Source organism: Engystomops pustulosus, chromosome 11 (assembly GCF_040894005.1).
Source record: "Engystomops pustulosus chromosome 11, aEngPut4.maternal, whole genome shotgun sequence".
Lineage (NCBI taxonomy): Eukaryota > Metazoa > Chordata > Amphibia > Anura > Leptodactylidae > Engystomops > Engystomops pustulosus.
The window spans coordinates 13,311,888-13,331,192 of record NC_092421.1 but is presented as its reverse complement, the minus strand read 5'-3'; the positions used below and the strand labels follow the sequence as shown (position 1 = coordinate 13,331,192).

The 19,305-nt window shown below is 41.5% G+C and overlaps 1 protein-coding gene across 2 annotated transcripts in view; it reads left to right on the top strand.

Moving 5' to 3' along the window:
• The window catches only part of ARID5B (AT-rich interaction domain 5B), a 232,458-nt gene that overhangs the window by 160,953 nt on the left and 52,200 nt on the right, over positions 1 to 19,305 (top strand). Inside the window, exon 1 of one of the 2 annotated variants that reach the window (XM_072131034.1) lies at positions 13,540 to 13,660. The exons of the other annotated variant lie outside the window; for it this stretch is intronic. Within the exon in view, the coding sequence (XP_071987135.1) occupies positions 13,657 to 13,660 (4 nt within the window). The 5' untranslated portion in view covers positions 13,540 to 13,656. Of the gene's footprint in view, positions 1 to 13,539; positions 13,661 to 19,305 lie in introns of those variants that run through there. 2 annotated transcript variants of the gene reach the window in all.

Genomic DNA, 19,305 nt, shown 5'->3' with positions numbered 1-19,305 from the left:
ACGATGAAACCTAGTGCAGTTTTCCTTTCACATGTTGCCCAACTGTGTATATTCAACCAGATCAAGAGGTATGTTGTAGGTTCTGGATAGCACTTTGGACCTCTGCGACCCCTAATGCATAACTTCTATATGGACACCAGGGGCGTAACTACAGTGGTAGCAGCCATAGCAGCTGCTATGGGGCCCACAGTGTCAGGGGGCCCCATCATCCTACCTGACATACTAAAGAGTGGAGGATGTGCACCATTATATTCATATTATGCTGCACATTGTACAGCATAACAGGTATATACCATAAATGTGACTGTATACTGTATATGCTCTATATGTGTGTATAAATGTGTGATTGTAACTTGCATGTGTGAGTATACAAATATGTACATTTCTTTAGTGAGAAGGGGGGCCCCATGCAGAAGTCTGCTATGGGGCCCTGCTTCTCCTAGTTACGCCACTGATAGACACAAATGAAATAGTGAAATTATGATATGATCTCATTACAAATTATTCTTTGTTGTTTATGAATATATTTATTTGTATAAATGTAAATTGTATCAATAATAGATATCACTTCTATTGCACTAAACCCTCAGACTGTATGTAGTTGCTGCCTGCAGTGTCGGCTCTTGAACACTAGAGGGCACCTTGGAGATTTCTATTCTGTAAGCTGCAAACAGTTTATATTTTAGCTGCCTGGAAATTGTAAAACATAAAACCCCTTTGAGACCAAACCAAATTCATTCAAGGAGGAAAATACATAATGTACCTTGTAAAGAGGAACTTTTTTTTTTTTTTTTTGCCCAAATCTGGTTTGTCTTTTCCCAGAATGACTTTGTACTTGATAACAATTACGTGTTGGGCGTCCATGAGTTAATATCTCTGCAGTATTCATACCTTGTGCTATTAAACAAGAAATACAAGTGAAACATTAGAAACTTGGAGCCGTGTGTAAATGACTTTACCCCGCAATTACCTTTCTTGAGTCATCGAGATTACTATAAAAGATTATGGTCTGAAAGGCAGAAACTGCAAGCGCATTGTTTCTAGTGCACATATTGCGGAGGACATGGGAAAACTGGTTTATGTTGGGACATGAAGGAGAGCGGTTGATTGTATAACAGGATCAGATTGTTTTTCTCCTCCGGGCTGTGCCGAATTTCCTGTATTTTGATTTGCAGTGTTTATTGTGATATCTGTAATCACTTGGACACTGTAAAGAGATGGATTAATCTTGTTGAAGCTGTAATTCGGCGCTGCTACTGCCTCGCCTTGTGATCACATATCAGATTGATTCAGAAATCAGAGCATGTGTTATGAGGGTCATACATCATGTACTGCCGCGTCCCGTGTATGACACCTGGCTGCAGAATTTCAAATTAAAACCCATATTGACTTATAGTTGCCCAATGTGCACTAAACCCAAACCCTGTTGTGCACTGTACTAGAATAATTTTATCATTTCGTATTGCATGTATCACCTTCTTACCCATGTCTTTATGGACATTTAAAGGGATTCTACCGCCTTCGACAAGTGTTATGATCTACTGGCAGCACGCTGTAAAGAAATAGAGTGATTTTCCAACAAGTTATTATTATTGTCCATTATTTCCAAGATATTCCCAGTTTAATCTGTATGCTAATGAGGCAGTTGGTGCGTCCAAGGTTTGTCCTCAGCCGACGGAGCACAGCTACACTGCCTAAACCACCTCCTTTTCTCCAGTGTGGACCATACTTCTCACAAGGTAAAATTCCTGCTGGTCTGAGAGTAGTGGTCCCGACAGGAGCAGCAGCGCTGGCAGATACCGAGGCCACACTCGAGTGCACCAACTGCAACTACAGATTAAATTGAGAATATTCTGGAAACCTACTTCTCTACAACATGCTGACAACAGATTACAATGATTGGGCATGCTCCATTTTCACAAACTCTTTGCCATTTAATAGGCATCGAACCACTGATTAATGTCACTATTTTCGGCCCTCTATTGTCAGATTGGTGGAGCTACAGCCAAGGATCACCATCCACCTTCCAGTAGAGATTCTACGTAGCATAGTTTAGGGTAATTACAACCCCAGTTGCCTATGAGGTTCTTTGCTATCAGATGGGTGGTCCTGGGAATAGAGCTGACAGGTTTGGCTCCACCCATGTGACAGTAAAGAAAATAATTACATCGATAATTTTCCGACCTGCCGAGATTATAGAGTCAACTTTACATTAAACTTCAACTATTCCAGAAAGGATAGCAAAGAGTTGGTAAAAGTTTCTCTGTAAAGACTTTATACCATTCCTAGTATTGCAGATGTATTATCTAAAACTGTAATATCTGGTGATAAAAGTTTGATGCACACATTTAATCTCCACCACATGAGAATGAATGTTAATTCTAACTTATTAAGAAGTGTAATAACATCTGACTCATCTAATCGCTCTACACTTTGATCTTGGATTGTTAACGCTAATAGTTAATGGCTTCTTGCTTTTTGGCCCGAGCTCAGAGACTTCATTTCAATGACTGCACTAAACTCTAGTGCTAGCCCATAAACACACACACACACAGCAGGTGAAAGGAGAACGACTCGGATTGCACCGGCGGATAAATATTTCATGGTGAATGGTAAAATATCTTTAGCAAAACATGTCGCACTTAGTCTAATGTTGACGGTCTCATATTTCTGCTTCTTGTTCAGGAGGCGATTGCCATATCCACAATAGCTGCAGTACACTGACTCACTATGAAATCATTAGCTAATGTGGCATGCAAATTAGATTTAACCAGCTAAACACACCCAGGACAGCAATATTTTTTTGTTAAATTATCTTTGTGGGGTTTGCTGCTATTATCTAATGTGATACAAAAATCCACAGATTTGAATAATATACAATTCATTGCATTGTCCATTATCCATCATCCACCAAAACCAAATATCACTAGAGTGCTGATGCCGCTGGGTCTTGGACCTCCACAGGACTCTGAGGACTAGAGAGATTTTGGCTATTGTTTAAAAGATTTTACACCGTTTTTATATGGATGACCTTTTCTGAGGATAGGAAGGAGCTGCAGTACCACGGCTGGCCACTACACAATGGGGCACAATTACTAAGGGTCCACTGACCGCACTTCCGTCGGGTTTCCCTACTATTTCCGATTTGTGCTGCATTTAACAGGGGTTTTTGGCGCACACGATCGGATTTTGGCGCAATCGCGTCGAATTTCATGCGACACAAATCGGGGGGCGTGGCCGTCGGACAACCCGACTGATTCGGACTAAGCGCGGGATTTACATCACGTACATCGGGAAGAAGAAGGTAAACTCCGGCGGACCGGAGCGGGGAAGAGACACATGCAGGATATCGGGCGCACAATCTTGGTGAATCGCGCCAGAATTTTCAGTCCGGATCGTGGAATCGCGACAGGACCGGGTAAGTAAATGTGCCCCAATGTGTGGAGCTGTATTTTGGGAGCAGCGTGGACCATGTGTCGGAAATCCTAATGAAATGTCATCAAATGTAAAGAGCTGTGGAAAATTTTTAACATTTTAAGTAAAAAAAATTTTTCATTCAAAAACTACTTTAATAAGAAAATCTACAATTTGATAAATATTTTAAATTGCTGTAAGATTCTGATAGTTCCAGTATTTGCTGATTACAAATTTTTAAATCCATTTCTTGCTCTATGCTGGATCTATATGTATACCAGGAAGAAGGATTGGACCGGCCCACCAGAGAATCCACTAGAGGGAGCGCAGGCCTTAACACTTTATAATGAGTCCCCGAGATCCATTGCAAGACAAAAATCACTTGGAATGGAGCATGATTCACAAATATTATAGATTATTAGGTCTTATTGCTGATACATCCTACATGAGAACTTGACGGATGGTTGGCCCTCAAGATTGCCTCTTCCGGTAGTCCCATCCTACCCTTGTCTGACACGGCCCTAAAGTATTAACAATAAAACATCTATATAACATCACCCCTTGGGTCTGAATAAGTGAATGCCTTAAAAATTCTGCTTTCCAGTGGGTTATTTTTCCAGATCAGCAATGAGCATGGACAGACTATTGCACAAGGCCGCTGTAAGCTGAAGTCATCCTGCCATCTACTAATTGTTCTACAGAATTCATGAGTTCTCCTGGAAATTACAGGGTGGAAAATGTGAGTGAAAGTATAGCAGTCGTAATTATGTGACACACGTTCTGTTCAATTAATATATAAGTACACTCTATTATTATTATTATTATTCATAAGCCGGTGCAGGAGAGTAACTTAGAACCATCAACGTGATTGGCAAATATTTTACTTCACCTTTCATTTTTACAGTAAAACTACATTATCCGGGAAAATTCATTGCTACATAATATTCCTACACCCCACTAATTAGACGGGAGTTCTGTCATTCATCTTAAAGGGGTTATCCGGGTTTAATTTTTTTTTTATGGCCGGGCTGGGGAGGGCTATTTAAACATAATAAACATGTACTTACCTCCTCCGGTGCTGCCGATGTCCCGCGCCGCGGCCCGTCTTCTCCGTGCGCCGGTTTCATTACACCGGCGCACAGGGAGCTTCCGGCCGGCCGGATGCTCCCATGCGCCCCATCTACCAGCGCTTACAACGCTGAGAGATAGGGACGGATGGGAGGAGCCGTCCACAACGCGGACCGGAAGCTCCCTGTGCGCGGCTTTCGTGCCCCTGTTTGTTTACAGGGGCACGGAACGAAGTGACCGCGGCGCGGGACATCGGCGGCGCCGGAGGAGGTAAGTCCATGTTTATTATGTTTAACTATCCCTCCCCAGCCCGGCCATAAAAAAAAAATTAAACCCGGATAACCCCTTTAATGAAGTCTTCCATAACTTCGCAAACTTTCTCCCGCTCTACCATTTCACATTTCAGAGGTTTTTAGGAAAAAATCGCATTGACATTGGGATCCTGTGGATAGGGGATAACATACTCACTAACTGATGGAGCTGCAAATCGAGGATGCATCCTGAGATTCAATACTGTGGGAGCATTGGAAACCCTTCGATCAGATTGTTCTGCCAAATTCTGTTAAAATCGGTTAACAATGAAACTTTGTAAAATCCCTTTAAATTGACATTTTGATTAGCCATGGTAAGGACTATAGCAGACAAGGGTTATGTAACAAGTGTAACTTACCGATGGCACATGAACTATCAAATCTGTCAATGGCAGACTGGCTGCTACATTTAAAGGCAACCGGTCGCCACACAAAACCCTCGAAGCCCACAAACAGTACTTCTTGTATAATATGTTAGTCCCTTGGAGGTCTTTTTAGCATATTTCTAGGTTGCTGCGTGAACGCATCTTTTATTTTTTTGTACGATGCAGTTAGGTAACTCTGTCTCCTGCCATCCGGCAACCACCTGCCATCAGTTTGCACTGCCCATTCCATGCATGCATCTGGTTTCCCAGCCTTTCCGCCTTAAAGTGATGTAAGGAGGCGGTGTTGCCTGACTGCAGGAGGCGGGGTTGCCTGACTGCAGGAGGCGGGGTTGCCTGACTGCAGGAGGCGGGGTTGCCTGACTGCAGGAGGCGGGGTTGCCTGACTGCAGGAGGCGGGGTTGCCTGACTGCAGGAGGCGGGGTTGCCTGACTGCAGGAGGCGGGGTTGCCTGACTGCAACATACAAAAGAATTAGATTTTTCTTTCATGATTCAACCTAGAAATATTTTAAATATACCTCCAGGGGGTGTAGATATTACAGAAGAAGGGACTGTATGTGAACTTGGAGTGGGGGGGGGGGGATGGTTAGTGCAGTTCCCTTTAAGGTCTACCCAACTTGAACTTTTCCATGCTGTGGAAGCCTTCAAAGAAAAAAAAAATAAGAAATTAAAAGTTGGAAATCGGCCAAAAAAAGAATTAAAACTGGGAACTGAAAGCTGAGAGAAATGTACTGATTACAAAATCTTCTGAATTAAAAATGCAATTGAATCAGCTGGAGGTATTTCTAGTTGGTATAATATTTGTTAGGAATTGTACTTCCAGGAATTTGGATGCCAACAGAGTGTGGAGCAGTGCAGACTGTGTAATATAAGGGGGGCATGAGTGGCACATTTTGCTTGGCTTAATGCTACATGGCCACTGTTGTGTCATCAGAACTATACTATGAACACTGAGGTCCGGCCCAGTTATACATGGCTGCCCCCAATTATGTATGGACGGTACCAATGTGCTGACATTACTGCTTGGCTTCTTTATGGAACTAATGCAAGGTGGTACAACTCGGGTAAGTAGCTACATGGGCAAACATTGGACTGTTCTACTGTAAGTACTGCTAGTAGTGTCAGCCTCTCCACCTTTGGGTGTCATATTTGCATATGCAAAAAAGAAAAATGAAAGTTTCCACTGTGGCTTCTGTAAGCAGTGATACAGCCGGGTCCGGTATATTTTATAGCCACTACTTGTTTATATTGGAATAAAGTAGCTGGTGTTTTTTTCGTCTTTTTAATTTTTCGAAATATGTCATCCATATTTATTCTAGCTGTTTCTATCAGAGGCTTTTATAGCTGATCTTTTGTTCACCATCAGCTACATTCATGTCTGAAAAGAGCCGTGTGGAATCAGCTTTTCAGACTAATCAAGTGCTCTCTTCAATTGCATTATCATGGAAGGATGCACCAATCAGGAGTCAGTGGACCACATTCCTGCTCATCCGCTCTCCGTATAAAAGCCGTATTAGGCGAAGCATTCATTGCTCTTTACAGACCTCTCTTTGAATTGCACCATAATAATTCTGCAGACGTGGGCAATTTTTGGCTACAAGGTACAAAATGAAGCGCTGCACCCTCAATAGGCTGGTACAGTATGCCACGATAAAGTACTAGTCCCACACGTCTTGCCCAGTAGGTGCCTCTATTCTTGTGAATATCTCACTTTGACCACTGTGTTGTGATATTATTTAGGGCCACACTGTATCGGACTCTCCTTAAAGGGATTGTGCAATCACAAGTTAACCCCTATATACTGGATCGGTGGGGGTCTCCATGATGAGGCCCACATGGATAACGAGAATGGGGACTCGTTGTACCCCTTTGCAGTCCCAAAGACTGAAGCGGCCGGTCTCACTTGTGCACCACTGCTCCATTCACAGTCTATGGAACTATTGGTCATAGTACGGCGCTCGTCTAGCTCTGCCAATGCCATATCAATGAAAAGAGAAGCGGGGAACATGCCCCGGGAAGAAGCTGAGAGTCGAAACCCTGGGTCGGGCAATGATTGATTATGATATGCGCATATTATCTTATTTTATGTGAGTAGAATCGAGAATATAAGTTTTATAGCTGTTGAAACCGTCTACGCTATGTCCGTATATGTCCTTTCTGTATAGCTAGCTGAGCTACGGAGGAGATTGGGATAGGAGAAAAATCGCAGTGGTTTTGTGTCTGAATTGTGGCTTATTCCCAATTAGATCTCTGGTCAGAATATTTCTGGCCGGAAAAAAATTCTGAATGCAGTGAAAATGATGAAAAAACACATTTGCACCATTTCTTGTGGGCTTAGATTTTACAGCTTTCACTGTGTGCCCCAAATGACATGTCTACTTCATTCATTGGGTCAGTACAGTCCCTGGGATACCAAATTTGTATAGGTTTGATAATGTTTTCATACATTTACAAAAATTAAAACCACCTGTACAAAAAAAAAAATCTTCATTTTGCCATCTTTTGACTCAAATAACTTTTTTATGCTTTGGTGTACGGAGCTATGGGTGGTGTAATTTTTTGTGACTTTTCAAGGAGGTTTTCAATGCTTCTATTTTTAGGACTGTACGACCTTTTAATCACTTTTTATAGAATTTTTTTATAGTTTTCAAAATGGCAAAAAAATTTGCCATTTGCGATTTTCCATTACGGGGTTACACGCAGTGAAAAATAATTTTTATATTTTCATAGATCGGGCATTTTCGGATGCGTCGAAACCTGATGTGTTTATGATTTGTACTGTTTATTTATATTTCTATGACTTCTAGGGAAAGGGGGGTGGTTTGAATTTTTAGGGGGGGGTTTTATATAATTTTTTTTTTACTTTATTTTTATTTTTTACTATTTTTCAGACTCCCTTGGGTACTTTAACCCTAGGTTATCTGCATGATCCTACCATATAAGGGGGCTTTGTAATGGTATTATGGTACATGTTAGATACCACCATGTGGCATTGTTATAATTGTGTGTAGTATTATTATTACAGTGTGACAGTATTATTTAAGGGACAGTATATTATAGTTTTCAGCATGATTTAAAATTTGTTTTGTTTTTAAAGGAGGGAATCTGTCAGCAGTTATGATCTGACAAAGTTGCAGACAGTGTTAAATCCTAGATCAGTGTTAGTGCTGTCCCGGAGAGCTGAGTTGTTGTTGGTAGCAGCAGGACTATAAAAATTGCATTTACATTCCAGGATTGTAACTGGACTTGGAGCACTCTGTTGCTTCTACTGTACTGTAGCACTGGTATGTGAGATCTCCTCACTGTACTGTTGCACACATCCTTCCTTTTATTTTAGCAGCTTCTGTTTAAATACTACAGCTATTATTCAGGGGGAGGGGCTTTGCAACTGTACAGTGAATAGCCCTCCCACCAAAGTGCTCTAGATACAGCTGCAATCCAGGAATATAATTTTTTTTAGCTGTTTTCAGTTAAATCTGTTTAATAATTTACCTAGTACAGCATACAATGACAAATATGTCCAAGTAGTAGAAAGAGCTCAATAGCGATGCCTACCAATTATTATAATAATGCTTTGATATTTCAACTATGATGGAGTTAATGTATAGGGCGAAACATCATATCTTAACTTTGTTGACTGAAGTCAACTTTCCTGCAGTCATAGTTTCCAGTGTTGTAGATGTACAAAGCGGTGACATTTATCACTTTATACACAGAATGCTTCTTTGTAGACTTGCATGGCCTTCTGCAGACTTTTAGATACTGTGTACATTATAGCAAAAACCACAGCTAACTGAAAATACTACAAAAACCACAAACTGCTAAACCACATGATAATAATATAAGTAGATACCAATAATACATTCAGTGTCACACAAGCGGCTATTATCAAGCCTGGAGATTAAGATAGACTCTCCTATACATCAGAAAATCTGGTAGGGGGTGTTGAGGGTCCACAGATATACCACCTTCCCTGGATGGGCAGTTAACACGATAATTAATTTGGCAAATTCCAAAAGAACTTTTACTGCTAGAACAGAACTGAATGAGTTTTATGAACCACACAAACATACATATAGGGGCAGATTTACTTACCCGTCCCGTTGACCCCGCCGATCCGGAATGTCCGACGAGGATTCGGAGCTGCCGTGATTCACTAAGATCGTGCGTCCAATATCCTGCATGTGTCGCTTCCCCTGCTGAGGTCCGCCGGAGTTCACCTTCTTCTTCCCGGTGCATGTGAGTGCTGATCTTGCGACACAATTTCATTTTTAAATTCCGTGGTTTGTCCGAGTCAGTCGGGTTGTCCGACTGCCACGGCCCCTATTTGTGTCGCATGCAAGCCGGCGCCGATGCGTCACAATCCGATCGTGTGCGCCAAAAACCCGGGGCAATTCAGCGCAAAACGGAAAAATTCGGGAAACCCGTCGGTAATGTGTCCGACGAACCCTTAGTACATGTGTCCCATTGTTATTGGGGTGTTTATGAGAACCATATGGTGATCAAATCTTAAGTGATAAAAATAAAAAAAAAATTTAATGGGAAGAATTTTCAAACTTTTGCTGTCTATATAACTTTCAGAATTCATAATGTGGTATGTGGCTGTGTAGTTATTTTTGGTAATACTCTATAAAGGGCTGTCAATATGTTTCAGATGAGGGTTGTCCCCATGGCTTGTCCACCATATGTGGTCTATACTGGCGGCACTTGCAGATAAGCAAAGAAGGATATTCAGTTCCTGTAACTGGAGGCATTTGGCTTCTAGTTGTGATTTTGCTGAAATCAGTTGTGATTTTGTGTTATACTGTTATTTGTAGTTTTCTCTGTATTTGCTGTGACTCGATGGTGACCAGAAAACTTGTTTCCACATATCTACATGAATGGACTACATGCAGTCCGCGGGTTATGTACAAGATAGATTCTATAGGTTTGTTCTTAAGTTGAATTTGTATGTAAGTCGGAACCGTATAGTTTATCATTGTAATCCCAGTCAAAATTTTTTTGGTCTCTGTGACAATTGGATTTTAAAAATGTTGAATTGTCATAAGAACCAGGAGTAGCAATAAATCTTAATTACTGGCACCATTAATCACTGTTACAGCTGTTTATTTTAGCCTTGGACTAAAGTACAGTAAGTTACCAAAATCCAGAGGTCCGTTTGTAACTAGGGGTCGTCTGTAAGTCAGGTGTTCTTAAGTAGGGGACCGCCTGTATGTTGGATTGTCATAAGAACCTGGAATAACAATAAAGATTGATTACAGACGCCTGTGATAACTGTTACAGCTGATTATTGTAGCCTAAGGCAAAAGTACAGTAATTACCAACATCCAGAGGTCCGGTTGTAACTAGGGGTCGTTTGTAAGTTGGGTTTCCTTAAGTAGGGGACCGCCTGTACTTTTGTCTACTTTTCTTCCGGCGCCACACCTGGCCATGTGGCTAGTGCGTGGTATTGCAACGAAGCTCCAGTCATTTCTACACACTGAGCTACAATATCGGCACAAGCCATTGGCAGACTTGGAGCTGCTTTTGGAAAAAAACAACCATGTTTTTCAACCATCAAACTACTCCATTAGCATGGTACATTTAAATGTTTTTATTCCTTCTCCTCCGCTCGTAATTGACATTACTAGAGTATTCAGGGCAGAGAAACTGGAAAGCTTCACTCTTAAAGAGGTTGTCTAACCTACGGACCGGTGGGGATGGGGGACAACACCTGACCTCCACACAACCATCTGTTTGAGGTCAGTCCACCAGCATCTATGTTTTGTTTAGTGGCAGCAAGAAAACAAAAAAAACATGTTTAACTCTCAGACACTCCAGTTGCATAGGCCCAGTCCCTTCTCCCATAGGAGCAACTGGAGCCATTGCTGTAGGGGCCAGGCGTCAGTCCTTGCCCAAGAGTCAGTGTAAACCAATTTACACGCATCAAACTTGCAAACTTGTAAGTTTGCCTGAAATCCGGCCCAAACACTTAGAGGCCGACACTGAAGTCAGTTCTGGTCTCTGAGCATTCGGGCCAGACATTCAGGTGGGCTTACATCGGAAGTGAAATGGATCACATTCGCTGGTGGACAATGGGCGGCACAGTGGATCAGTGGTAAGCACTTCTGCCTTGCAGCGCTGGAGTCCTGGATTCAATCCCACCCAGGTCAACATCTGCAAAGAGTTTGTATGTTCTCTCCATGTTTGCGTGGGTTTTCTCCGGGTCCTCCGGTTTCCTCCCACACTCCAAAACATACTGTTAGGTTGTTTAGATTGTGGTCCCCATGGGGACAATTTGCCATGCTATGTGCAGCGCTGCGTAATCTGTGTGCACTATATAAATAAAGAATTATTATTATTATTATAAGCTTTTTACTTATCAGACACTTGGCACTTTGGCATGTGACAGATTCAGACATTTTTCTCCCTGTCATGTAGACGAACATTCACATGAGTCTGTTTCCAGGTCACTTAATCTCGCACTGTCAGCTGATTTACTCCGTCAAAACTGCTGACTGATGATAGAATAATGTAGCTGTCATATTTACAATAAATATCAAAGGATACATGAGGCGATCATTTATGCACCTCACCATCACATGTGAGGTCTGTCCAGTTGCAGGAAATACATTTGGTTTGCATGAAGAAAAGTCATTAAATGTTCCAATGTACTTACTGCATCAATTCCATTCTAGATCTCTGCTTGCTATTATTCAATAGGAAGCATCATTCTTTACTGTGTGACGTCACACAGGGGCAAGGCTTATTATATCACAAAGTAATCAGAGCTTTGTGTTATAACTAGGCGTGCACCTATGTGACATCACAGAACCACAGAGAGTAGTCAGTGCTGTGTGAGATAATTAGCTGTGCACCTATGTGCCATCACATGACCAGGGATATAACATGCCGTGCACCTATGTGCCATCACATGACCAGGGATATAACAAGCCGTGCACCTATGTGCCATCACATGACCAGGGATATAACAAGCCGTGCACCTGTGTGACATCACACGACCACAGAGAGTAATCAGCGCTGTGTGATATGAGCTGTGCCCCTGTGTGACATCACATGTCAACGGATATAACAAGCCGTGCACCTGTGTGCCATCACATGACCAGGGATATAACAAGCCATGCACCTATGTGCCATCACATGACCAGGGATATAACAAGCCGTGCACCTGTGTGACATCACACGACCACAGAGAGTAATCAGTGCTGTGTGATATGAGCTGTGCCCCTGTGTGACATCACATGTCAACGGATATAACAAGCTGTGCACCTGTGTGACATCACATGACTACAGAGAGTAATCAGTGCTGTGTGATATAATAAGCTGTGCGCCTGTGAAGATCTCACATGATCAGGGATATAACAAGCCATGCACCTGTGTGACATCACATGACCAGGGATATAACAAGCTGTGCACCTGTGTGACATCACACGACACCAGAGAGTAATCAGTGCTGTGTGATATAACGAGCCATGCACCTGTGTGACATCACATGTCCAGGGATAAAATGAGTCATGCGCCTGTGTGACCTCACACGACCACAGAGAGTAATCAGAGCTGTGTGATATAATGAGCTGTGCGCCTGTGTGACATCACATGTCCAGGGATAAAATGAGTCATGCGCCTGTGTGACCTCACACGACCACAGAGAGTAATCAGAGCTGTGTGATATAATTAGCCGTGCACCTGTGTGACATCACATGACCAGGGACAGATTTATATCCACAGGAAGTAATGAAGCTTTCTATTGAGCAGGCAGATATGTAGAAAACTACAGGGAATTGATACAGAAAGTACGTTTAAATATTGAATAACTTTAGTTCATACAAACATTTACATTTATTTGTCGAATCCGGATAGCCCCCTATAAATAGTTGCTGTGGAAAATGCGGAGTACAGTTGTTTTTCTGTCCTGTTTCGGGGGTCTCACTCCGCTGTGAAATCCTTGTTATCTAGTTTGTCTTTCATGTCGGCGAAGTGCTCTGTTTGTGCCACTTTGTTGTCTGAAGAATCTCGTCTGTAAACAGTTAACGCTTTTTGGTTTTGTTCACATCTTTTTTTTGCTCGGCTTCTTTTTTTTTTGTGATGTCAGCTGCGAGGAAAACTGTACCGAGTGCAGGGGCCGCCAGGAGGACAGCGCCAAGGAGGCTGAGAAAAAAAAGAAATAAAAAAAAAACAGAACAATTAAGGCAAAATGTCATAACCTACATGGAAAAGGTGGTGTAGTGCAGCCCCAACTGGCAGCCGCCTAAGAGTCATTCCACTCCTAGCCACTAATGTAATCTGTGTTTATACGAGTAATGTACTGTAGCTAAGGGGGAGGGGGACTTGTAAGCACACAGCAGATACTCATAGTGTTCATTTTGTGTTAAGCTCACATCCCCACCAAGTCGAGACTTCCAGGGATTTAATGGGCAGTCAGATGCAGTGTAGCATTCATGAGAACTGATATAAGGCAGACAGATGCTAGCCGACTGGAATGGGTAACGCTCACTTTTTTTTTTTTTTATATCTCTTGTGTTTTTTTATTTCCCTGAATTTGCATGTTTTTATGTCTTGTTAGTTTCAGGACGGCACACAGAGGGCAAAAACTTTAAGCTGCGTCCTATGTGATGTTACGTCTGCGTGTGTCTTATTTTTAGACAAGATGCTTGGATATGGCGATCTCTTTTCTCTATCCTTACACAGGATAGGAGTGTTAGGAGGGGTATAAGAAAAAAAAAGCATCTTTGCAGAGGCAGGGTTTTTAAGTGAGTGCCAAATTGCACAGTATTTGCAGACTGATTAAAATGTAAATGTAACATGTCAAGAGCGTTTGCCAGTTCTCTGTGTGACAAATTTAAAGTGAAAAACAATTAGGAGAGACGATGGATCTGCCGTGGATTCGGTGGTGACAGCTCCTCTCTGGGTTGTGGCGGAGGGGGGGGGATAGTTCAATTATATGTATCAAGAGACTAGTGTAATCCTTTAAATCAGGATGTCATACTTTCAGCAAGCGGTGATTGATTTGCCATTCAGATCTATTTTGCTGTGCCATGAGTCTGTAGCATGTAATATGATTTCATACAGTATGGAGGGAGGTGCACATGGCAGTGTTGTGAACGGGATGGAATCATTTGTGATACGTCAGCATTTGCTAATGCTTAGAAGAAGAAGGAAAAAAATTGATGAATAGGCTGCGGGGCGTTCTACGTAGGATGACTTGTATCCCTCGTCAATTATTATGTCAATTATCGATGGCCCGTGTCAATTAGTCCAGCACTTTGCAATGTTCCCTGTTAGTCTGCCATGTCCTTTTAAAAAGGACACAATGGGGCACGTTAACTTACCCGGTCCTGTCGCGTTCCCCAATCCGGACTGTCCGACGGTAATTAACTCTGCCGCGATTCACTTACATCGTGCGCCCGATATCCTGCATGTGTCGCTTCCCCGCTCAGGTCCGCCGGAGTTCACCTTCTTCCTCCTGGTGCATGTAAGTGCATAGCTTGCGACACAATTTTAAAGTTAAATCCTGTGCTCTATCGGATCATCCGACGGCCCGTCCCCTGAAAGCCGGAGCCGATGCCGGCTGACATCCCTATGGATTTCATTAGCAATGGAAGCAATTAGCATGGAATTAATATTCATTGTAAAGCGGATTGCGATAAGTTGACGGTCATACGACCCCCTGCGAAGATGCGACAAACATTGTAGCAAAGGCGCTTGATTGTACATCAACAGAAGAGTCTGACCAGTTGTTGTACAGTTGCAGGATAATGGAAAAGAATCACCAATTGATACATTACATGTCACCACTTGATGATGTTGCTGTAGGAAGTGCTGCTCTGTGGTTCATATAGATTGTGTCAGGCAAATGAGCCAATGGTGATGACTATATGATGGTGTCTGAATGTATATACTCTATCTATCTATCTATCTATATATATATATCTATATATATATATATATATATATCTTTATCTCTCTCTCTCTCTATCCGTATCTGCAATAGCTGGAACATGTTTGTCACATTGTATCAAGTACGCGCTGTGTGGATGTAATTGTAATATATTATCTACTTTATTACCAGTCACTGCATAAAAGCAGATACTGCAGTTAGGAAATAACCATTAATGGATTTATCAGTGCACTCCTCACTGCTGGATACATGTCTGCCGCCACTGGTTGAATATATTACTTAGAAACTTAAATTATAAATTGAGTTTGCAATTGCTTGGATGTATTGTCAGCAGAATTGTGGATCACATGAAAATGATGTGCTGCTCAGACATAGTAGTGTTTCAGATTGTAAAATTGTTTATGGATGTGTTGAACAACGTGTTTCGGGCATGGACCATTCCCTTAGTCCGGTCCATATATGACGATTTGACTGTTAAGCTTATTTACTGCAGGGTGAAGTGGACTTGTGGAGCCTGTTTGTTGATCGGGGAGACGCCTTACACTTGAGAAACTGCATGACAAAGAAAATGTCTCCTACACCTTTATAGTTTTGATCATTTTAAGTGTGCTGTGTGTGTGTTTGTTTTTTTCCTGTTCCTCACTATACTTACACAGTCATAGGAGAGAAGTGAGGACATGTAGTAAGTTGGTGCACGTGGCTATGAGCGTTCTTATGTTGATGCCAATAATCGGACACCACTTGTCAACCCAGAATGTTTGACGAAAATCTATATAGGAAAAAGTCATAGCCACCCTAAGTCATTCTGGTATTTGGCTGTTGGTATTTCACTAAAAATTTACAAGCATATTGACACATTGACTATACCTCGGACAAATCATATGAAATTCTTCCCACTTTTTTTTCACTCAAACATTTTTTGCCCGATTTCCCAAAAAATTCAAAAGTCATTAGCCATGCCCCCTCTTCTTCAAGAAAAACTTCTATAATAAACCAGTGACACTTACTCACTCAAAGGTCCAGGCACCGTGACTGTGGTCATCTTTCTAAATGTGTTATCCAAGGCCTCCTTCCTTCTACAACCAACTTTTGTAATTCTGCTAATAACCTAGAAGGGCTTAGGGAGGTGTTGTCAGAGCCCTTGTATGCTGTAGCTTTACAGGTTCATGGATCATTAGCATAATTTTAAAAGTTGATTTAGAAGGAACAAGGTCAATTTCTCTTGTCACATTGCCTGGATCTATGAGTAAGTGTCCCTTGATTTTTATGGTAGATTGCATTTCAATTTGTAAGTGTTGGTATTATAATTACATATTTATTGATTGTGATTTAATAATGTGTATACTTACATAACAACATACGCACAATAGCATCTGACACTGGGGCGTAACTACAGTAGTAGCAGCCATAGCAGCTGCTATGGGGCCCACAGTGTCAGGGGCCCCATCATCGGACCTGACAAAGTAAAAAGTGGAGGATGTGCACCGTTATATACAGATGCTGCACATTGTACATATATGTGATGTATATATGCTGTATGTGTATGTATACTATATATGGTGTGTAACTCACACAAGTGAGTATAGAAATAAGTATATTTTTGAGGTGGGAAGGGGGGCCCCGTTCAGAAGCCTGCTATGGGGCCCTGCCTCTCCTAGTTACGCCACTGATCTGACAATTACACGATCACAAAGATCACCTATTATATGAATGGCTGTGGTTGACTTTGATGTATGTTGACCAAATATCTATTTATTTTTTGTGATTAGTCAGTGATCGTATCTGTTACTAATCAACCTCGCTTAATGAGTGACCACATTTGGGAGATCCATTATTAGTTTTGCCTGCCAGCAGTTAACATGGGCAGGTTATTCATTGGTCAGCGTTTTCAAGTACATTTTGTGCTTTTATCCCGTTATTCTTGAGTATTCTAGAATCTTATACAGTCATCAGTTTACTAAAGCTTTGATCAATGAGAGTGTCCGGCAGAAGCCGCAGGCTATCTTTTAGATTTCATGCATTCAGTTCCAGCACAGTTTACTAGAGGAAAAGTTGAGTTACACAATGCAAACTTTGTTAATAAGCCAATAAATCCACATCTTGTAAGAGAAAGTACAGTATTTCTAGTAAGTGATTAGTCATACGCGAAAATGTCACAGTAGTGAGTCAGCTTCTGTTCTAAAGTCATATTTGTAGCCTTTGCTTCTGATAACGTCTTGTTTGTCAGCTGCCTTTGTTTGCAAAGTACTCGAAAGAACGTTACTCATAATATGTTAATAATTGCTGTTCAGGTGACACATTTCTTGTTTGGATAGTTTTTAGCTTTTGACTTGCTTTTCATGAACTATGCTATTTAGACATGAAACAAAGTTCTGTGGCGCGATACTCAGTGATCACCATTGACACCCGCCATATATTCGGTGCATGAATTCCGTATGAACCTGACGTTCTTCACGCACCGAAGCAAATCCAAAATTTTACTGCTTCTTGTCAGACAAAATCTTTTATTGTGGTGACTTTCTACTGCTGTCATTCATCTCTGAGCTTAGGGAAGGGGGATGGGTGGGGGAAATTAAAAATAAATTGTTAGGTTTACAGAATGAGATTAAGAGCTTTTCAGGAGCTTTTCATCTGTGTTTTAGAGGACTAAGGCTACATTCACACGCACGTATGATTTCTCCAGTCCCATATTTACAGGCCGTATATACGTGACGTTTTTTATTCGTATGCAGCACATATGTAACCTGTATTTTATACGTCCCCATAGACTTCTAGGGGGAAAATAGGACATGCTCTATATTTTTATACGGCCAGTATACGGTACGGTACGGAACGGAGTTAACAACGGCAATATAAATGGTCAGACGTATTGTCCATTGAAATGGATGTGGCCGCATGTAATCTGTAAAAAAACAGTACGGGACGGTACGGATACGGCCGTTTTCATACGTCCGTGTGAATGTAGCCTAAAGTGATTCTATACCAATTTCCAGAACAATTGGACGAACATGGGTTTCCACACCAACGAAACAAACACAAGAGAAAAAGTTCCGGCACTGGACTAAATTTTTTTCCGTGTTTTATTAGGTTACATTAAAAGAGTGACTACAAAGATGCAGACAAGCCGACGCATTTTGGGTGAAAAAACGCCCTTCGTCATACCCTTAGTCACTCTTTTAATGTAACCTAACAAAACATGGAATATTTTTTTTTAGTCCAGATCTCATTTAATTTTTCTCTTTTGTTTGTTTCATTGGTGCCCGGAAAACTTGTTCCATGGCACGGACCTGAAATGTGATCGGACCCACAACTACAAGGATCTCCAGGGGTGAGCTGTATTGGACTTTTTCCAATATATGTGAACATGGGTTTGGAACTGAATAGACGTTGACCTGAACCGTCTCTTTTGAGAAATTTGGTGAAGTTGGCTTCGTGATAGAAAACAGAGGGTCGTCATTAATGGCACAGACTCAGATTGGGTTGACGTTACCAGTGGAGTGCCACAGGGGTCAGTATTGGGAACACTACTTTTTAATATTTTTATTAATGACCTTGTAGTGGATTTACACAGTCAAGTTTCAATATTTGCAGATGACACTAAGCTGTGTAAAGTAATAAATACTGAGGTCGATAGTTTAGCATTACAGAGGGGTTTGTGGAAGCTTGAGGAGTGGCCAGAGAAATGGTTGATGAGGTTTAATGTAGATAAATGTAAAGTTATGCACTTGGGCCATGGAAACAAAAAGTATAATTATGTTCTAAACGGTCAATTACTTAGTAAAACTGAAGCTGAAAAGGACTTGGGCGTATTGGTGGATGGTAAACTTAATTTTAGTGACCAGAGCCAGGCGGCTGCTGCTAAAGCAAATATAATTATGGGATGTATCAAGAGAGGAATAGATTCTCATGATAAAGACATAGTTTTGCCCTTATACAAATCCCTGGTCAGACCACACATGGAATATTGTGTACAGTTTTGGGCATCAGTGTATAAAAAGGACATAATAGAACTGGAACGGGTGCAGAGGAGAGAAACTAAGATGTAGATATTTTTTGCCTTCCTTCTGATGGGCATGTTGGCCCAAGGTTTTTTCTTCAACCTGACAACTGGGACAACAAAACTTCGGTTCCCTCTGTAGACAAGACTCACATAGGTGGAAGGACATTTCTCCTCCACACTTCTCCTCTCCCCCGACCTCCCTATTTTACCTTCCTTTCCCACTTTTTAAA